This window comes from Macaca thibetana, chromosome 11 (genome assembly GCF_024542745.1).
Source record: "Macaca thibetana thibetana isolate TM-01 chromosome 11, ASM2454274v1, whole genome shotgun sequence".
Classification (NCBI taxonomy): domain Eukaryota; kingdom Metazoa; phylum Chordata; class Mammalia; order Primates; family Cercopithecidae; genus Macaca; species Macaca thibetana.
The window spans coordinates 29,613,967-29,632,553 of record NC_065588.1 but is presented as its reverse complement, the minus strand read 5'-3'; the positions used below and the strand labels follow the sequence as shown (position 1 = coordinate 29,632,553).

The 18,587-nt window shown below is 39.3% G+C and overlaps 1 protein-coding gene across 1 annotated transcript in view; it reads left to right on the top strand.

Moving 5' to 3' along the window:
• Positions 1-1,685: 1,685 nt before the first annotated feature.
• The window catches only part of OVCH1 (ovochymase 1), a 55,558-nt gene continuing 38,656 nt past the window's right edge, over positions 1,686-18,587 (top strand). The window contains exons 1-9 of the mRNA XM_050748525.1: positions 1,686-1,854; positions 2,813-2,931; positions 3,209-3,306; positions 4,025-4,197; positions 8,338-8,433; positions 9,796-9,947; positions 11,728-11,917; positions 13,598-13,696; positions 14,812-14,899. Of these exons, the coding sequence (XP_050604482.1) occupies positions 1,782-1,854; positions 2,813-2,931; positions 3,209-3,306; positions 4,025-4,197; positions 8,338-8,433; positions 9,796-9,947; positions 11,728-11,917; positions 13,598-13,696; positions 14,812-14,899 (1,088 nt within the window). The 5' untranslated portion in view covers positions 1,686-1,781. The remainder of the gene's footprint in view (positions 1,855-2,812; positions 2,932-3,208; positions 3,307-4,024; positions 4,198-8,337; positions 8,434-9,795; positions 9,948-11,727; positions 11,918-13,597; positions 13,697-14,811; positions 14,900-18,587) is intronic.

Here is an 18,587-nt window from a genome sequence, read left to right as displayed (position 1 = left end):
ATTGATTTTAATTTAAATAGCCACATATGGCTAATGTCTGCCACATTGGTCAGTGGAGCTCCAGAGCTTTTTCGTGTAGTGGAACTCGGGACATAAGAATCACAGAAACTAGCCTTGACAACATGGTGAACTGCACCTCAAATACAAAAAATTAGCAGGCATGGTGGTGTGCTCCTGTAGTCCCAGCTACTTGAGAGGCAAAGATGGGAGGATCACTTGAGCCCAGGAGGTTGAGGCTGCAGTGAACCAAGATTGCACTACTGCACTCCAGCCTGGGTGATAGGGTGAGACCTTGTTTTAAAAAAACCAAAGCAAAAAAAATCACAGAAACCGCTTTCAGGTTCATGAAACAAGAAGGTTTGAGATGTATGTTTCAAGTTTGAGTTCCAGTCACATTTTAAAAAAATTCTTTTTTGCTTTTCAGAGACAAGGTCTCGCTGTGTTGCCCAGGGTGGAGCGCAGTGGCTTTTCATGGGTGAGATCCCACTACTGAACTGCAAGGAGTTTGGACCTGCCCCGTTTCCGACCTGGACTAGTTCACCTTTCCCTAGGCAACATGATGGTGCCCTGTTCCAGGAAGGTCACCATATTAATACTGAACTTAGTGTGAACAGACTCCAGATTGGCATAGTGCCGTTCAACCCAGAACTGGGCTCAAGCCATCCTCCTGCCTCAGCCTCCCCAATAGCTGGGACTATAGGCCACATGCCACAACGCCAGGCATCATTCACTTTTTTAAGGCTTTTCATCAAAAGGTGTCCATTTACCCTCTTTTCTCTCCTGTAGTCACAGAGGTCATTGTACCCAGTAGATTGTCACCTGCTTGTACCTGTGCTTACATTATCTCCACCTTGACTGCCTTCTGTTTTCCCATCTACCTGTTCATCTCCCACCTGTCTCCCTTAGTTTATGTACCCGCCTACCTCAAGAAGCTTTTATTTCTATTTTACATGAAAGTAAAATAGAGCACTTGAAAGTAAAATCCTCCAACTGGCACTGGAGGACTGGTGGCCACGTTATTTGATATATATATAGAATGTCCACTTAGCGTTGCTCTGATTTTCTGACAAAATGTAAGACCATTACAAATTCAGGCTTTATTTGCCTTCTAAATTCAGCCTTACAAAATAATATTCAAGGAAAACAGTGACATCTCACCAATAGATTGATTTTAATCATCTTAAATGATGGATTCTACAGCTTTTGGCCCATTCTGCTGAAATGGAGGACAGTACTGCCACCCAGAAAATGATGTCAGCTCGAGCCTGATCTTTCCTATTCACTCTTTGAAAACTCTAGAGGGTCAAGGGCTTCAACAAGCTTCTTAGAAGTGGCAGTATTGTAGTAAGCTTCATGAGCCTCCGCCTTTCAGCAGTCCTGCCTGTGTTTCGCGTGGGGAACCAGCTTCATTGCCCCTGAGCTTCAACCGCATTCCCTAATCTGAGACAGAATTCGCAGGGCTAAGCGTTCCAGGCCACTGATTGGCTTGCTCTGGATCTGCTGGCAGGAACCTCTGCACACGTGTGAGCACCCCTGCCGCCCCTTGGGCCACCTCGCGCCAGTCTCTAAGGCTGGGTGGCGGGGCGCTGTGACAGCAGGGACGACCAGAGAGTGGCGGCAGCTCCCAATGATCAAATAATCGTGAAGAGGGACACCTGTGAATCCAGGCGCCACGGCAGGTGCTGCCCATAGGCGCCACGGGAGGGAATAAAGAGCGCTGCCCCGCCTTCCCCCCAGAGTTTTCGCAGCCTGCAGGGAGGGAGGACGTGCGAGGCCGAAGCATGGAGGCTATGGGTGTGCTGGCCAGTGTTGGTTTGTTGCTATTGCTGGTCATCGGCCACCCCAGAAGCCTAGGTGAGCCCGGGGCCCTGGGCACCAGGACTGCGGAGGAGGCTGAGCCTGCTGGAGAGGGAAGATTTCATTACTCCTTGCCTCAGGAAGTCAGGGTGGTATCGCCACACCTGAGGCATTTGGGAAGAAAGGGTGAGGGGTGGTGCATGCTCAGATGTCCCTAAAGGAAGGCCTGGGCCAGATTTCCTTTTTGAAATGTTTTGGATTCTAGAGTTCAAGTTTGTAGGCACACCTGATAATCATGTGTGTACTAAGGAGCCTCTTCCAAGGAAACCTAACCAAGTAGAAGTAACTTAAAGTCAAATATCTCCCTTCCAGAGTAGTATATGTTATTCCCCAGTATCTTTGTTTTGTTTTGTTTGTTTGTTTGTTTGAGACAGGGTCTTGCTCTGTCACCCAGGCTGGAGTGCAGTGGTGCGATCATGGCTCCCTCAACCTCCAGGGCTCATGTGATCCTCCTGCCTCTGCCTCTTAAGTAGCTGGGACCACAGGTACGGGTCACCACACCTGGCTAATTTTTACATTTTTTTTTAGAGATGGGGTCTTATGTTGCCCATGGTCCTGAACTCCTGGGTTCAAGTGATCAGCCCACCTGGGCCTCCCAAAGTGCTGGGATTACAGGCATGAGCCACTGCACGTGGCCCCTGGTATCTTTAACACAACCTAAATTTGCATCTTCCCAAAGTAAGAACCAAGTCACCTACCAGAGGCAGCGCTGGCTCCTTCCTGCCCAGTGGTAACACAGGCTGAAAGGGAGCAGACAGGAGGCAAATTCTGGTCAACCCAGGTGACTGTGGGATATTCTGAAGAAAATGTTGAGAGAACAATGTGATAGTCTGCAGCTAAGTGCTATCAGAATGTCTGTGCCAGGCCAGGAAAATCCAAACGGGAAATCTTGGTAAAGTGAACTCTTAAATAAGGCTCTGTGTGTGCACACACACACACGTGCTCTTCTACACAGGACTGAAGTGTGGAATTCGCATGGTCAACATGAAAAGTAAGGAACCTGCCGTGGGATCTAGATTCTTCTCTAGAATTAGCAGTTGGAGAAATTCAACAGTGGCTGGACATCCGTGGCAGGTCAGTACAACAAAGGCGTTGATTTCTCAATGAGAAAACGGTGAAATATTTCCTTTGTTTCAAAAGCAAGGATTCACGTTGATTTGTGGTTTTTCTCCTGACCCCCTCTAGCTCTCTACCAAAAAGTTTACTTCACAGGAACTATCTTACTATCCAAGTTATGTCAGTATTTTAAGAATATGATGTCAGATGAGGAAAGTTGATCTTCAGTGTTTCCGATGGAGATACATCTGTGGGGAGGCATATTAGCTGCGTTTGTAACTTTCTTCTCGGGCAGGTCTCCCTAAAATCACATGAGCACCACTTCTGCGGAGGAAGCTTGATTCAAGGAGATCGTGTTGTTACAGCAGCACACTGCCTGGACAGCCTCAGTGAGTAAGTTGTGGATTTCCATTACTTGTCAGGCCTTGATTCCTGGCTATGGGACTGGGAGATTTGTTGCTCTAAATAGCAGGTTCATTCTCAGTTCCTTGCTTAATTTTGCCTCCCAGTGCACCCACCCACTGATCTTCCTGATTCCCAGAAATGTGTGTCTGTTCCAAGATTTCCAGTGCTTCCTGTTCTACTGAATTAAACAATCCTAGACATCATCTATAATTTATGGATTTAGTGCTTGGGTAGAGGTGGTGGTTACTTACTATAATAAAGCATTAACAAGAAATGTTAGATGGATGCTCCAAAGTTTTAATCAGCTGGGTTTAAATCATTTGGCGGGAAAAAGCTGCAGAAATTACATATATTTGACCAGATTAATAGAGGGTACTAATAAGAGAAAAGAAGGAACAGTTCTAGAAAGCAACTTTTATATCCTGTTACAAATGGCATAGCATGTATGAACTAAGGTTTGTATATCAAAGAAGTAAAGGAGGCAATATTTAATTACTTGACTCAGAAAAATGGAAACATGATGAAAACCATGATTTTTTCTAGATTAAAAATATATGACCATTGGTAACAATAAATAAAGAAAACCTTCTTCAAAGACTCAGGGATGCTTAAAGGTACATTAATCACTCTTCATTTAATTACATGAAACCAAGAAGACTTGTGTAGGGGGAACAACTATTTATGAAACATTTATCTTTGGTTTTAGGAAGCAACTGAAGAACATAATTGTGACTTCTGGGGAGTACAGCCTCTCTCAGCAGGATGAGCAAGAACAGAATATTCCTGTCTCAAAAATTATTACCCATCCTGAATACAACAGCCATGAATATATGAGTCCTGATATTGCACTGCTGTATCTAAAACACAAAGTTAAGTTTGGTGAGTATGGAGAGTTAGAATATTAAAAATGCAATGGAGGAAAACTGCTAATTAGTTAACTTTAATGTCTGTGTGGCTGTCTAGTAATAGAATAGCTCAGCTTTGTTTCTTTTTAAAATAATTTTGTTCAGTCTATAACCTATTTTTTAAAAAAAAGTACTGTATAAGCTACATATCCCAGCCACAAATTATTTATGCTTAACCTAACAACCAACATTTTTTTCCCTTTCATTTAATTTTATTGATACATATTACAAGTACATATTTTCAGGGTACATGTGATAATGTGATACATTCATATAATCAAATCAGGGTAATTAGGATATCTATGACCTTAAATATTTATCTTTTTATATATGCTAGGAACGCTGGAATTACTTCTCTATCAAACATCAGGTGTATATTTGTATCCATTAATCAACCCCACTTCATCCTCCCCTCCTCCCTACCCTTCCCTGCCTCTCATAACCACAGGTTTACTCTCTATCTTCATGAGATTCAGTATTTTAGCTCACACATGAGGGAGAATATGTGATATTTGTTTTTCTGTACTTGGCTTATTTCACTTAATATCCATGTTCAGTTTCATCTGTGTTGTTACAAATGACAAGATTTCATTCTTTTTATGGCTGAATAATATTCCACTGTGTGTATATACTACATTTTCTTTTTCGTCATTGATGAACAACTTAGGTTAAGTCCATATTTTTGCCAACTAGTATTTTAAGGACTCCTGTTTCTTGGCTGGGCTCCATTCTAACTACCTACCTATATTCACCTCTAACCAAAAAGCTTGGAACATTTGAAAATGTTTTCGGAGGCTTCTTTCTGTCATTACTATGAACAAGATATACAACACTCTCTCAACACAGGTAATATAAACTTTCTGGGTAAAATACTAAAAGACCCCCTCCTTTTTTTTTTTTTTTTTTTTTTTTTTTTTTTTTTTTTTTTTTTAATGCAAGAAAAGGAAGTGTTACATGGCCAAAAACAAAGCACAAATCCAGAGTAGTTAGTCAGGCCACTGCCCTTGAGAGATCAAATTGATCTTTAAGATCCTAGAGATTTACCTGGCCGTGAGAGGAACTGTAAAGAACCTGGAAATTTCTGAAAGGTGATGCCTTGAAAGATAGGGAGAGGGAGTTGTACGTGTTATGCTACATAAAGTGAGGGAATAAGGGCACTTACTTGTCTCAACCTTGGCTCTGGACAGAGGGTTCTCAGAAGTATCTGTAATCATGAGCCAGGCCTCACTCAGGTTTGATGCTGGAATTGACATCACCTGTGTGGAATTGACATCACCTGTGTGGCACAAACACTCCAAGGCAAAATTTTAAAGTGGTTCCAGGTGAGTAATCAGCCTCTGCCAGAAGCAAAAATAAATCCTCTCTGAGAGAATGAAATTTAAATCCCAGCTTTAATATATTCCCATAAGCTTTAATGAATTCGAGCACAGAAACGTGCAGAGAAATTTGCCATCGAAAAGAGTCTGAAGCATTAACAATCAGAATCAGACCTTCAAAGGTTACAAATTTCAAAATAGAGAATAGAAAATGAGTATATTAAGGTTTAAAGAAGTGAAAGTGTACTGAAAATGATTGAACCAGAGGAAACTGTTAGATGAAAGGGAAATTTGAAAATAAGCCAGTAAAATGTGAAAATATAAAAATGTAATTGGAATTAGAAACTCAACAGAATACTTATCTACCAGATTAGATTAGGTGTATGGAACTAGACAATCTGAAATAATTACCCAGAGGAGACAATGAGGATAAGAGACAGAGAAGATAGAGTGTAATAAACATTCAATTTGAAGTTTAGAAAGACTATGGATATTGGTGGAGAGTGACTGTAATTTAAGAGAAAGTGGCTGAGGATTGATCATAATTGATATCCAAATCTTTAGATTTAAAAAGTTTAGTAACTCCAACTATGATACAACAAATAATTATATATCTAGACATGTGCAAAAATGTAGCACACTAAAGGAAAGGACCCCAAAAGAATCTAGAAGGAAAAAGACACGTTACCAAAAATGGAATGTTATTGATTTCTCAACAGCAGTAAGTGAATGTCAGGAGATAGTAGATGATCAAAATACTGAGAATAACTCAAACCGTAAGTGTATATAAGAGGAAACTATGGCCCCATCTTTTCTTTCCTTGATAGAAAATCTCTACTAAGAGCCATCTATGCTTGTTATGTCAATTTCATTTCCTCAGTTCTCATAGCTGGATGTATTAGGTTAAGATGTCTGTTCCACATTTAAGTGGATCAGACTTTCACTCCACTGTTCCATAAATTTGGTCTTGTCACAGTCACTAATGACCTCTATGTTGCTAAATTCAAAGTAACTTCTCAATTCCCATATTTCTGGATGAGAGTTTTTAGCAGAATTGCTCATATGTTCTTGGAAATATTTTCTTCACTTGAATTCTGGGAATTCATTAGTTATTCTCCTACCCTATTGTACCCTTTCTTAGTCTTCTATGATGATTTTTCCTCTTTTCCTTGACTTCATATTGTTGGAATGCCCAGGCTCAACCCTGGACATCTTATTCTCTAGCTGGGCTCATTCTCTTAGTGATCTCATCCAGGATCAATAATTTAAACTTCTAAATCCAAAAAACTTTAGATTCATCCTTGATTCTTCCTTCTCTGACACTGTACATCCAATGAGTCAGAAAATCCTGTTGCTTCTTCCTCACTCACTTCACGCTTTTGCCATCTTGTTCCAGGCAATACTACCATCATTTCTTGCCTGGGTTAATTTTAATGGTCTCTGAAATTTACTTAAGCTGCTGCTTCTGTCTTCCTAATGTTTGTTATTAACCCAGTGGCCAGAATGATACTTTTTAATAGGTAAATCAGATTATATCACCCCATTCAAACAACTTCAATGGTTCTCTATTACATTTAGATGAAAATCAATGTCATTATTATCTGACATACCCTCTTTCCTAGTCCTACATCTAACCTCTGATTTGTTTATTTTTTTATGAAACTTACTTAATCTGCTGCAGTCATCCTGGCCTCCCACTGTCCCCTAAACATGTATGCATGATCCTGCAGCAAGGAGTATTTCTTCATCAAATGACTTCTACCCAGATAACTGCATGATTCCTTTCCTCAGCTTCAAGACTTTACTCAGATGTCACCTGCTCAATGAGACTTTCCATGATCATCATATTTGAAATGACTCCTTCCATGCCATTCTCCCTAATCTCCAGACTAATCTCCTTTATCCTATTATTTTCCATAGCATTTATTTACCACTGAACAATGTATTATATTTGCTATTTGTTTCTTCTCCCTTCACCCAACACACAAACACAAATATACACACTCATGTAGGTTCTACCAAGACAGAAATATTTTTCTTTCTGTTCATTCATTGAGATCTAAAAGAGTGCTTGCCACATGATAATTTGACCATCTTGTTCTACTATCTTCTAACATTCACTTACTGCTGTTGAGAAATCAATAACATTCCTTTTTGGTAATATGTTTTTTTCCTTCTAGATTTTTTTGAGATCCATTCTTTGTTTTTAGTGTGCTACATTTTCAGCACATGTCTAGATATAAAATTATTTTTTGTATCATAGTTGGAGTTACTGAGCTTTTTGCTAAAGATTTGGATATCAATTGTGATCAATCCTCAGCCACTTTCTCTTAAATTACAGGTTTCTCCCCACAATTATCTATATTTTTTCTAAATTTCCCAGGTTCTTTACAGCTCCTCTCATGGCCAGGTAAATTTCTAGGATCTTAAAGATCAATTCAATCTCTCAAAGGCAGGGGCCTGGCTAATTCCTCTGGATTTGTGCTCAACAGCTGTCGAGTGAAAAACTCTCCTTTCAAAACAAAGCCATAGTCTAAAATGTTAGTAGATTGGGGGGCTCATGGTGGTGTGCAGAACAATTGGCCTTATGTTTTTCCTTGTTTTACTTTTTATGCATTTCTCTAAATTTCTATAAATACAAAACAGTTTTTATGGGGGGGCCAAAACTTAAAATATGTCACCATTACATTTAGGAAGAAAGTGTAGAAACCATAAAATCAATAGATTTCACTTTTCCAAATATATTCAACACGGCATATTTATCCATGAACCTCATGCCTTTGTTGTTGCTTTCTCAGGAACTGCTGTTCAGCCAATCTGTCTTCCTGACAGTGATGATAAAGTTGAACCAGGAATTATTTGCTTGTCCAGTCGATGGGGCAAGATTTCCAAGAGTAAGGGACATCAAAACGACTTAATACTTCTTCCAGATCTCTGTATGTCCAGGGGAAGCAGAAATAATTTTCTTGACCATGAGTAGTACATTTATCATTTTTTATCCCTAATTTCTGACACAATGAAGATTTCTGGTTATCCTCAGCATCAAAAGGCTTATACTTCTTAAAAGGCTATTCATATCACTCCTGCTGCTGCCAATTTGGTTAGGTATGGCAGATAAAGGAAGCTGGATAGAGCTGTGATAGATGAGGAGGTATAAGGCAAAAGGATGATCAGGAAATAGTAATAACAGTTAAGTTTCTTTGTCTTTAATATTGTGACTTTTTAAAAAAGTGAGACTCAGAAACAAAAAGTAGAAGAGTAAATACCATGGATTTGAGAGTGAAAGAAAAGGGAAGATGTTGTTCAAAGGGTGTAAATGTGGAATTGTATGACAAGTAAGTCCTGGAAATCCAATATACTGCATGGGAACTATAGTTAATATATTGAATACTTGAAATTTGCTAAGAGGGTAAATGTTAAGTATTCTCACTACAAAAAAGTTAACTCTGTGAGGTGATGTAATGTTAATCAGCATGATTGTGGTAATCATTTTACAATGTATACATATACTAAAACATCACTTTGTACTCCTTGAATAAATACAATTTTTATTTGTCAACCTCAAAGCTTGACAAAAATACATTGTGATTTTTTATTTTATAAAGAATTTTAGGCAGGGTGCAGTGACTCATGCCTCTAATTCTAGCACTTTGGAAGGCCAAGGCAGGAGGATGGGAGCCCAGCAGTTGAAGACCAGCCTGGATAGCATAGGAAGACCTTGTCTACGCGCGCGTGCGCGCACACACACACACACACACACACACACACACACACACACACAAATTAAAAATTAGCAAACCATGGTGGCATGCCTGTAGTCCCAGCTACTTGGGAAACTGAAGTGAGAGAATCACTTGCTCCCAGGAGGTTGAGGCTACAGTGAGCCTTGACTGTACCATTGCACTCCAGCCTGAGTGACAGAGGGACACCTTGTCTCAAAAAAAAAAAAAATGATTGTTATAAAACATTTCTGTATTGACCAAAGTTTTCCTCTGTTGGGGAAACATTTAAGCATTTGTTTAGAGAAGCCACAATTGTACAATTGCCTATGTTACCTTAAAAATCTGCTGAATATTTTTAAAATGTCCTCTGCCATGTATCTGATGTTTAGAAGTGAATATGATTCACACCTAAAAACAATTTTACTTCTACATGTGGTTAAAAATCTGTTTGAAATAGTTCTAAACTTGTAGACTTCTCATTAATTTGTTTCCATGAGGATATTGTGTACTAACTTATCTGTCCTCTCTCTGCAGCATCAGAATATTCAAATGTCCTACAAGAAATGGAACTTCCCATCATGGATGACAGAGCATGTAATATTGTGCTCAAGAGCATGAACCTCCCTCCCCTGGGAAGGACCATGCTGTGTGCCGGCTTCCCTGATGGGGCAGTGAACGCCTGCCAGGTACAAAAGTGTAAACCAGCCTAGTTGTTTACCAACATGTGGGTGAAAGTAGATTCTGCCTTTCTGCAAAAGAAGCTCCTGTTTCTTCTGTTACTGTGTCAAAATTCCTTTTCCCTTCATCTTTTCATCTGATTTCTACTGAAAAAGTGTACTTGACCTAAGCAGAAAGAATTATTTCCTGTCTCCACATCCATTCCTACTCCTACACTTCTTTTATTTTGGTGGGTTGGGAAAAGGGATTAGTTTGAACGTGTCCCACCTATTGGAATCAAGCAAGACGACCACTTTCACAATCTTATTAGGTCCAGCTATGAATTCTTCATTTCACATGTTGTTAAGCATTGTGGAATGTTTTTCCATTGGTGCAGAATATATTTGCATAAAATTTGACTGAAGATACATAGCTTTGGTCACAGTTGTGTAAGAGATATTGGGAATGACCACAATCTCCAAAGACTGACACAACTTCACAATGAATACCAATCTTCACAAGATATTTAGAGGGGACAAGGAGACCAATTTTTGAAACACAGGGGTTTTAAGTTTTAGATAGGTCTTCCAAGTAAATTATCTTCTCTTTTAAGGTGGAGCACTAAGGAGTCATTATTCTTTGCCAAAAAGCAGCTTGAAAATGTTGAGGGAAGCTCTCTGAAATTATCTGTTGGAAGGATTTTTGAGTTTTTCTTAGAGGCAATGACAGGAGTTTGGGAGGGAGGAGACTGAAACTTACACTTATGCCACTTTCTAATTTGGAAAACAGGTTAAAGGTGCTTTTTGTTATCTGCATTCATTATAGGCAATCCTTTTTTGAATGAAACCCTCTACACCTTGTGAGAAGAGTTTAATCTGACAAAAAGTTGTCTGAAACAGAGTCTTAAAGTGGTATAGATTCTGGAATGTTATTGAAGATGCAATCCTAAAACCTTGGGTTCTTTATTCTGTAGGATAAGAGCCAGTGTGGTCCTTTACATATATCTCCTGGATAAAATTAGGTTTCCCAGGCTTTCCTTTTTTTTTTTTTTTTTTTTTTTTTTTTTTTAGAGACAGAATCTCACTCTCTTGCCCAGGCTGCTGGAGTGCAATGGCACAATCTTGGCTCACTGCGACCTCTGCCTCCCAGGTTCAAGCGATTCTCCTGCCTCAGCCTCCTGAGTAGTTGGGATTATAGGCACCCGCCACCACGCCCAGCTAATCTTTTTGTATTTTTAGTAGAGACAGGGTTTCACCATGTTGGTCAGGCTGGTCTTGAACTCGTGACCTCAGGTGATACACCATCTCTGCCTCCCAAAGTTCTGGGATTACAGGTGTGAACCATGCGCCCGGCCCAGGCTTTCTGTTCTTAAAGCCTTGAGGCCTTGAACTATCTTGGGGGATCTATTCACTGATGCTCTATAGGACTGGAAGATGACCTAGGCTTTCCTGCAATTCCAGGTGACAAGCTATAGTAGAAGCATCTATCTATACTACCTCCCTTCCAACAATTTTTAGAACGTACATGGTAGTGGAAAAAAAAAAAAAAAAGAGGAAGAAAAAGTGTTAACCTGACAAGATTGCAGCCAATAGGTATAAAGAGATTTTATCTTGATTAAAAGATTGTGCCTTGAAACTAACGATAAGGACACAAGAAAATGGATAAACAAAAAGTTGATGGACGATGACTAGTGGACTTCTTTGCCTCTACCTCTTTTCATTTTGTGATGAGTGCTGATGTTTGCGGAAACGATGAAATATTTTACACTGTGGCTATTTTCAAATTTTCTCTTTTTTTGTACCATGAAAGAGGGACGCTGGAGGACCACTGGTTTGTAGAAGAGGTGGTGGAATCTGGATTCTTGCTGGGATAACTTCCTGGGTAGTCGGTTGTGCTGGAGATTCAGCTCCTCTAAGAAATAACCATATGAAGGCATCACTTGTCATTTTCTCCAAAGTGTCTGAGTTGATGGATTTTATCACTCAGAACCTGTTCACAGGTAGGTGAATTCTTTCTTCCTCATCTCATCCTAACTCAAGGGTAGTTACTCTGCTATGTTGCGATATTATCAGAACTAAGCTTTAGAACAAAGCAAGAATAAGGCTGGTTTTAAATTCTTAGTCCAATGTAGATACTTGTGTCTCTGAAACCCTGAGTATAGAAATCTGTCAATATAACTTGAACAAACCAAATCCCTGTACAAAATTTTCATGAGATGCGTTTTTGCATTTATGAGATTTTATTAACAGACCTTGAGAATAGACTCATTAGGGGATTCTTTCTTCTTCTTTTTTTTTTTTTTTTTTTTTTTTTTTTGAGACGGAGTCTCGCTCTGTCGCCCAGGCTGGAGTGCAGTGGCCGGATCTCAGCTCACTGCAAGCTCCGCCTCCCGGGTTCACGCCATTCTCCTGCCTCAGCCTCCCGAGTAGCTGGGACTACAGGCACCCGCCACCTCACCCAGCTAGTTTTTTCTATTTTTTAGTAGAGACGGGGTTTCCCCGCGTTAGCCAGGATGGTCTCAATCTCCTGACCTCGTGATCCGCCCGTCTCGGCCTCCCAAAGTGCTGGGATTACAGGCTTGAGCCACCGCGCCCGGCCTCTTTCTTCATTTTTTCAGTTGGCACAGTTTTTCTCTGTACTACTTAAGAATACTAAAAATAAATCACTCATCTCCCACTTTGCCCGCTCAACCTTGTTAACTTACTTGGCAACAGTGAAAAAATGAGGGAGGCCTTGGAGAGTTAATTTGGCTCTGGGACACTAAAATCTAAATTAGGAAAATGTGGGCCTGGAGATACCAAACCTGTCCTCTGCAGAATGAAAGAGGCCTGAGAGAACACAGCTTTCCGGAACAAGCAGTTGAATGTAGGAACCAAGTATTTTTTAAAATGACAAGACCCAGAGCCCCAGAACATAGTGCTCTCTCCATCCTCCATCCCTTTCTCATGGCAGTCCAAGGGCAGCCACCTGACTGAGGGCTTTTAGAAGTGGTGCTGTGGATCCAACCACAGGCCAGCACTTCCTCGAACTGCCGCAGACTCTTCTTTGGTCTTAGATGTAAAAGTCCTCTTCACTGCTCTACTGCAGGGGAGCAATTCTCTTCTGGTAGCAATTATATTCCATTTTGATCACCTGGAAGGGAAAGTTGATAAGATTTAAAAGCCCTGAACAAAGGTAAATGGTAACAATGAGATTTTACAAGAGCAATGAAATCAGACATTAATGGTTAATCCCAGTGAAATGAACATCGGAATGTGATAAGTGATTTATTTAAATAATGCTTCCTTAGGATAATCTTCTAAGCTTCTCATCCTCTGTTTGCCTATTTTTTTTTTTTTTCCAGTTCATCTTCCCTATCTCTTTCCAGAACTGGCTATGCTTTGGAAATAAGAGTTAAATTCAGTTTTCTTAACCTTAAAAATCAGAGAATTGAATATTTCATATCTTATTTTTTAAAGCACACTAACCATCAAATCAAATAAATTACTTTCTGCTTCCACGTAGTCCTTTAACCATTTTTAAAAGACGTAGTGGGTCACTCACTCTGAGAAAAAGATTCCCTCTGCATTGATTTTAGTAGAAGTTAAATTCTTAATAGTCTTTAACGTCACCTTATTAAAAATGTTTTATTTCAGTGATTATTATTGGAAAAGACACTAACTCCTCATACCTTCTACAGGTTTGGGTCAGGGCCAACCCATCTCAAATGTGGGTCCGAGGTCTATAACAAAGGCCCTGAGTTCTGTCCAAGAAGTGAACGGAAGCCAGAGAGGAGAGGGTATGTGTGGTTCTAATTAGAGAAGGAAGCTGACTTGAAAAAAGTCATCAGAGGAAAGTAAACAGAAGGGTTGTACCATATTCACAATCTGAGTTTTATTTAAATTTTCTAATGTAAACTTTAAATGCCCCTCCCATATTCATACATAGGCGCCAACGTTTAAAACCTAACCCTGGCATCTAAAGCTTTTGAGTAAATGAGGGAGACTTTCCATGCCATTACTAAAAGTTGTATCTATCTATCTATTTATTTATTTATTTATTTATTTATTTATTTAGAGATGGAGTCTCACTCTGTCACCCAGGCTGAAGTGCAGTGGCAAGCAGTCTCTGCTCACTGTAACCTCCGCCTCCTGGGTTCAAGCAATTCTCCTGCCTCAGCCTCCCAAGTAGCCAGGACTACCAGCACCTGCCAGCACGCCCAGCTAATTTTTGTATTTTTAGTAGAGACAGGATTTCACCATGTTGACCAGGCTGGTCTTGAACTCCTGACCTCAGATGATCCACCCACCTCAGCCTCCCAAAGTGCTGGTGCTGGGATTACAGGTATGAACCACTGCACCCAGCTTATTTAGCATCTTCTCTTTTTTTTTCAAGATTGAATCTTGTTCTGCCACCCAGGCTGGAGTGCAGTGGCATGCACTCTGCCTCCTGGGTTCAAGCAATTCTCCTGCCTCAGTCTCCTGAGTAGCTGGGACTACAGGCATGGACCACCACACCTGACTAATGTTGGCCAGGCTTAGTCTCAAACTCCTGACCTCAAGTGATGCACCCGCCTCAGCTTCCCAAATTGTACTTTAGCATCTTTAGATGAAGGTGTTTAACCTTACCCAAGACAGCCTAGAAAGAGATGGGAAAGTTGGATAAATATTACATCTGAAGAAGTGTTTTAAAAAGTTTCTATTTTGATTAAAATTATGGTGAATTCAGAAATGTTTTTAAAGTCTGTTTGCAAATACAACGTCTAAATCATAGCCTCTAAAAATATTTTCATTCCCATAAATATCAATGAAATGAATAATATAAATCGTACAGCTTCAGGCTGGCCTCTGGATCATTTTGAAATGTTGTCTATGGGTGAGGAAAATGATTGACTTCTTTCCTGTGTTTTTGAAGATTGTAAACCTCAGGGGACAGTGTTATTTGGAGAAAATGGGAAGATTTGTTACCCCCATTCCAAAGGAGACTACTATTGTCATAATTGGTATGTATCCCACATAGGCGTGATTCCTGGGGCATTCCCTCCCACAAAATTGGGCAGTTTAAAAGACTCCACTTTGGCAATTTTTTTTTTTTTTAGATAGGGTCTCCCTATGTTGCCCAGGCTGGGCTTGAACTCCTAGGCTCAAGGGATCGTCCCACCCCAGCCTACTAAGTAGTAGGGATTACAGGGACATGCCACCATACCTGGTTTGTTTTGGCAATTTTATCTAGTATTTCCAGTTCTAATATAAAAGTATATGTTTCATCTGATATTTTTAGGTTGGTGAATATTTACTCATTAATGTAAATCATCAACCTGAATAGTTATTAAACTAAAGTTTACTTGGATTGATGTATTCAAATATGTAATACTGACAGCATCTGGTAATGACATTGCTATGGGATTTAGTGATTAATTCTGTCACATTTATTTCTATAATCATGGTAATATTTTGCTTAGCATCACCTAGAAGATGGAAAATAGTTCATGTCCTATAAGCTTTAGTATCTTTTTACAAATTTTCTACATACCCTGTCCTCTAAAATATATCTAAATATAGCTAAAAATATCTTTAAGTTTTAGAAAATTGTTCTGCAAGTATCTCATTTTCTTAAGTGATCTAAATTCGTTCTTAAAATTGTACTGAGAATTGAATAGTGTACTACAAAGATAACAGTTCTACAAGCTTATAATCTGGTAAAAAGAGCTAGACAAAAATAACTATACTACAAAACAAGAGGAAATAAGCTTTATAATCCACACATCCAAGAATGTGCACACTACAAAAAAATAGAGACTAATTGTCTATGGTGTGGTTTTTAAGGTGCGTGTAGAGTGGTTAGAAGTGTGGGGAGAGATATAAATGTTATGATGGAAAAGATGGCATTGAAATGAGGCGTTGAAGGATAGTTATGATTTTATAGCTCATGAGGTCTTTGGTGGTTCTAATACTGAAGATTTCAACAGATGGAGAAGCAGGAAAGAGGTCATTCTAGGCCAAGGGAATTAGGTATAAGCAATGTCAAGGAGGTGGGGAAGATTAGGGTTGTTTGGGTTCTGAGTATCACACTGTGATTGGACAACAATGTGAATGGGAACTGGGGTAGCAGTGGATGATGAAGATGGAAAGGATGATCGGGACTTAATTGCAGAGGACCTTAAGTTCCATGCAGCGAGATTAGACCGTATGCTACAGTCAATGGGTATGCTAAAACTAAAATGATGGAAAGATTATAACTTTCAGAACTAATGTAAAATGAATATAAATATTTATTTCAAGTACAGATAGAAAAGATGTGGCTTAATTTCAGCTCATAATTTAAAAGGCTTAATGGTCTAAACTGACTTTGTCTCAGGCAAACTTGTGATGATAGAATGCCGATAAAGCTTTTGCCACCTTTGCTTAGAATAATATTTAGAACAAGAGTTTAAGAAACTATTTTATTAGAGTCTCAGGGAAGGGACCTCTAGGGTACAATCTTTAGACAGAGAGATTGATAAGCCAGAATTTGTCTGAAGGACAATGACCAAGATGGGAAAAATATTTAGAACAATGTTTTGCGAGGTATGGTTGTGGGAACCATAATATTTTTTGATACAGAGAAGACTGAAGAGGAGGAAGGAAGTGTCTTGATTTGTCTTAGAGGCTACTAAAGAAGCAGAATTTGACTTATTCTGAATGATTGCAGAGCTGAAAACTAAGATTACTGAGTAGAAGTTAGAAGGCAGAGTTCAATTCAATATGAAGTCATTTCTTGTTTGAGTCATTTCTGAAATTAAATAGCCTGCTTCAGGAAGTAGTCAATGCACTTGATAAGTGGATAGTTGAGCAAAGTATTTGTATATTGGGTAAGAGACATGCAGATGGCAGCCTACTTACCCTCAAACACAGAGACTCAACTTAGACAATTAAGCATTTCAGAGATCTCTGCAAGAAAATGTTTCAAGAAAAGGAGGGTTATTGTAGAAGTAAAAATCAAATCAAATGCCATTGCATATGGAAACTCAAACTTCTTGAACTGAGCAGAACTGTAGGATCAAAAGTCATATTCATAATGGGTTAAGTGACTGTTGAAAATTTAGTATCCCAAATAATCAACACATTTTTTATTGAACCCTTAGGATGTGTAAAACACCGTCTTGGGTGCTAGAGATACAGCAGTGAATGAAACACACGAAAATGCTTGCCTTTGTGGGGCAAGTTAGAAGGTGGAAATGGGATAATTTTTAAATGTTACATATAATAGTAGAAGGTAGTAAATGCCATACCAAAAAATAAGGCAAGAAAGGGAGGTGGGGAATGAGAGTATACAATATCAGAGAGGGTGGTTAGAGAAGACCACATTATAAAGATGACACTTGGAAAAAAAGACTTGGATAAAGCAAGGGAGGAAATTATATGATCATTTTGGAAAGGAACACTCCAGGCAGAAGGAATGGTAGGTGTGAGACAATAATACATTTGATATACTTGGGGAACAGCAAAGAGACCAGAGAACCAGAGCTGAGTGGCTGGAGAAGGGCAATGTGGCCAAATTATTTCGGACTCACAGGGCATGAAGAGAACTTTGAATTTTTCCATAAGGGAGATAGAGAGCCATTGGAGGATTTTGAACAGAGGAAGATCATGATCTGACACATTTCAAAAAGACCACTTTTATTACTGGGTTGCAAATAGACTGTAGGCAGGCAAGACCACAAGCTGGGAGACCAACTACTGCAGTAGTCCAGGTAAAAGATGATGCAATCATCCAGGTAAAAATCTAGCTTTGACCACATTTGTAGAGGTGGTGAAGAGTGGTAGGGCTGTAGGATTTGCTGATGAGTTGACAATTTGGGTTTTGAGGGAGAATGAGATCCCCATATGAGTAAACTAAGAGTTTTTAACCTGAGCTATTGGAAGAATAGAATTGTTGTCTGAGATGCAAATGTTGGGGCGGTGGCTTTTAGACAGTAGAGTCAAGAGAGGCATTTTGTTTGTTTTGATAAAGTAGACTCAACTGTGCTTATGGACAGAGAGTGAGAGTTAAGAGTCATAGGAAACACATAGAAATGTGAAGTAAGCTTTCAGAGAACACAACAAATAAAGAAGGTTTGGCATTGAGAAGAGGGCAGAATAATTCCTTTTCTGGGAAAGCAACAAAGAAGGTAATCTATAGGAAAGTTGAAGGAGTTTACACTGGATGTCTTAGTTATCACACGAGATTTTAATTGCTTCAACTTTAGAAGATGAAGTAGAGATAAAATAGTTAAGATATTAAATAGTTTATAGGGACTAAAGTAAGGAGTCAACCAGAGATTAATAAGACTTTCAATAGCAGTAAAATCCAATTAGTTTTAGCATCTATTTATATTATATTTCAATAAATCAAGACAAAAAATTCATTGTAAAATACAGCTTCAATAGGAGAAAACAAAATTCCCAAGATAGGTTCATATAAGGCTGAGTCACCAAAGACTATCTTCAGTGTAAGGCTAAACAAGGTGTAAACCCACCCACACGGAAAGTTACATGCCTCAACCTTGGCACTAGATGTAGGGAGAGGTAAAAAATTCTTCGAGAATTTGAACCACAGGTTAATACTCGTGCAGATCTATCATCTAAATTCACACCTCAAGTATAGGCCAAAGCACGTCAAGCAGAAAAATTTGGCACTGTGAAGTTGATAGTGTGCAATGTGACTGACAG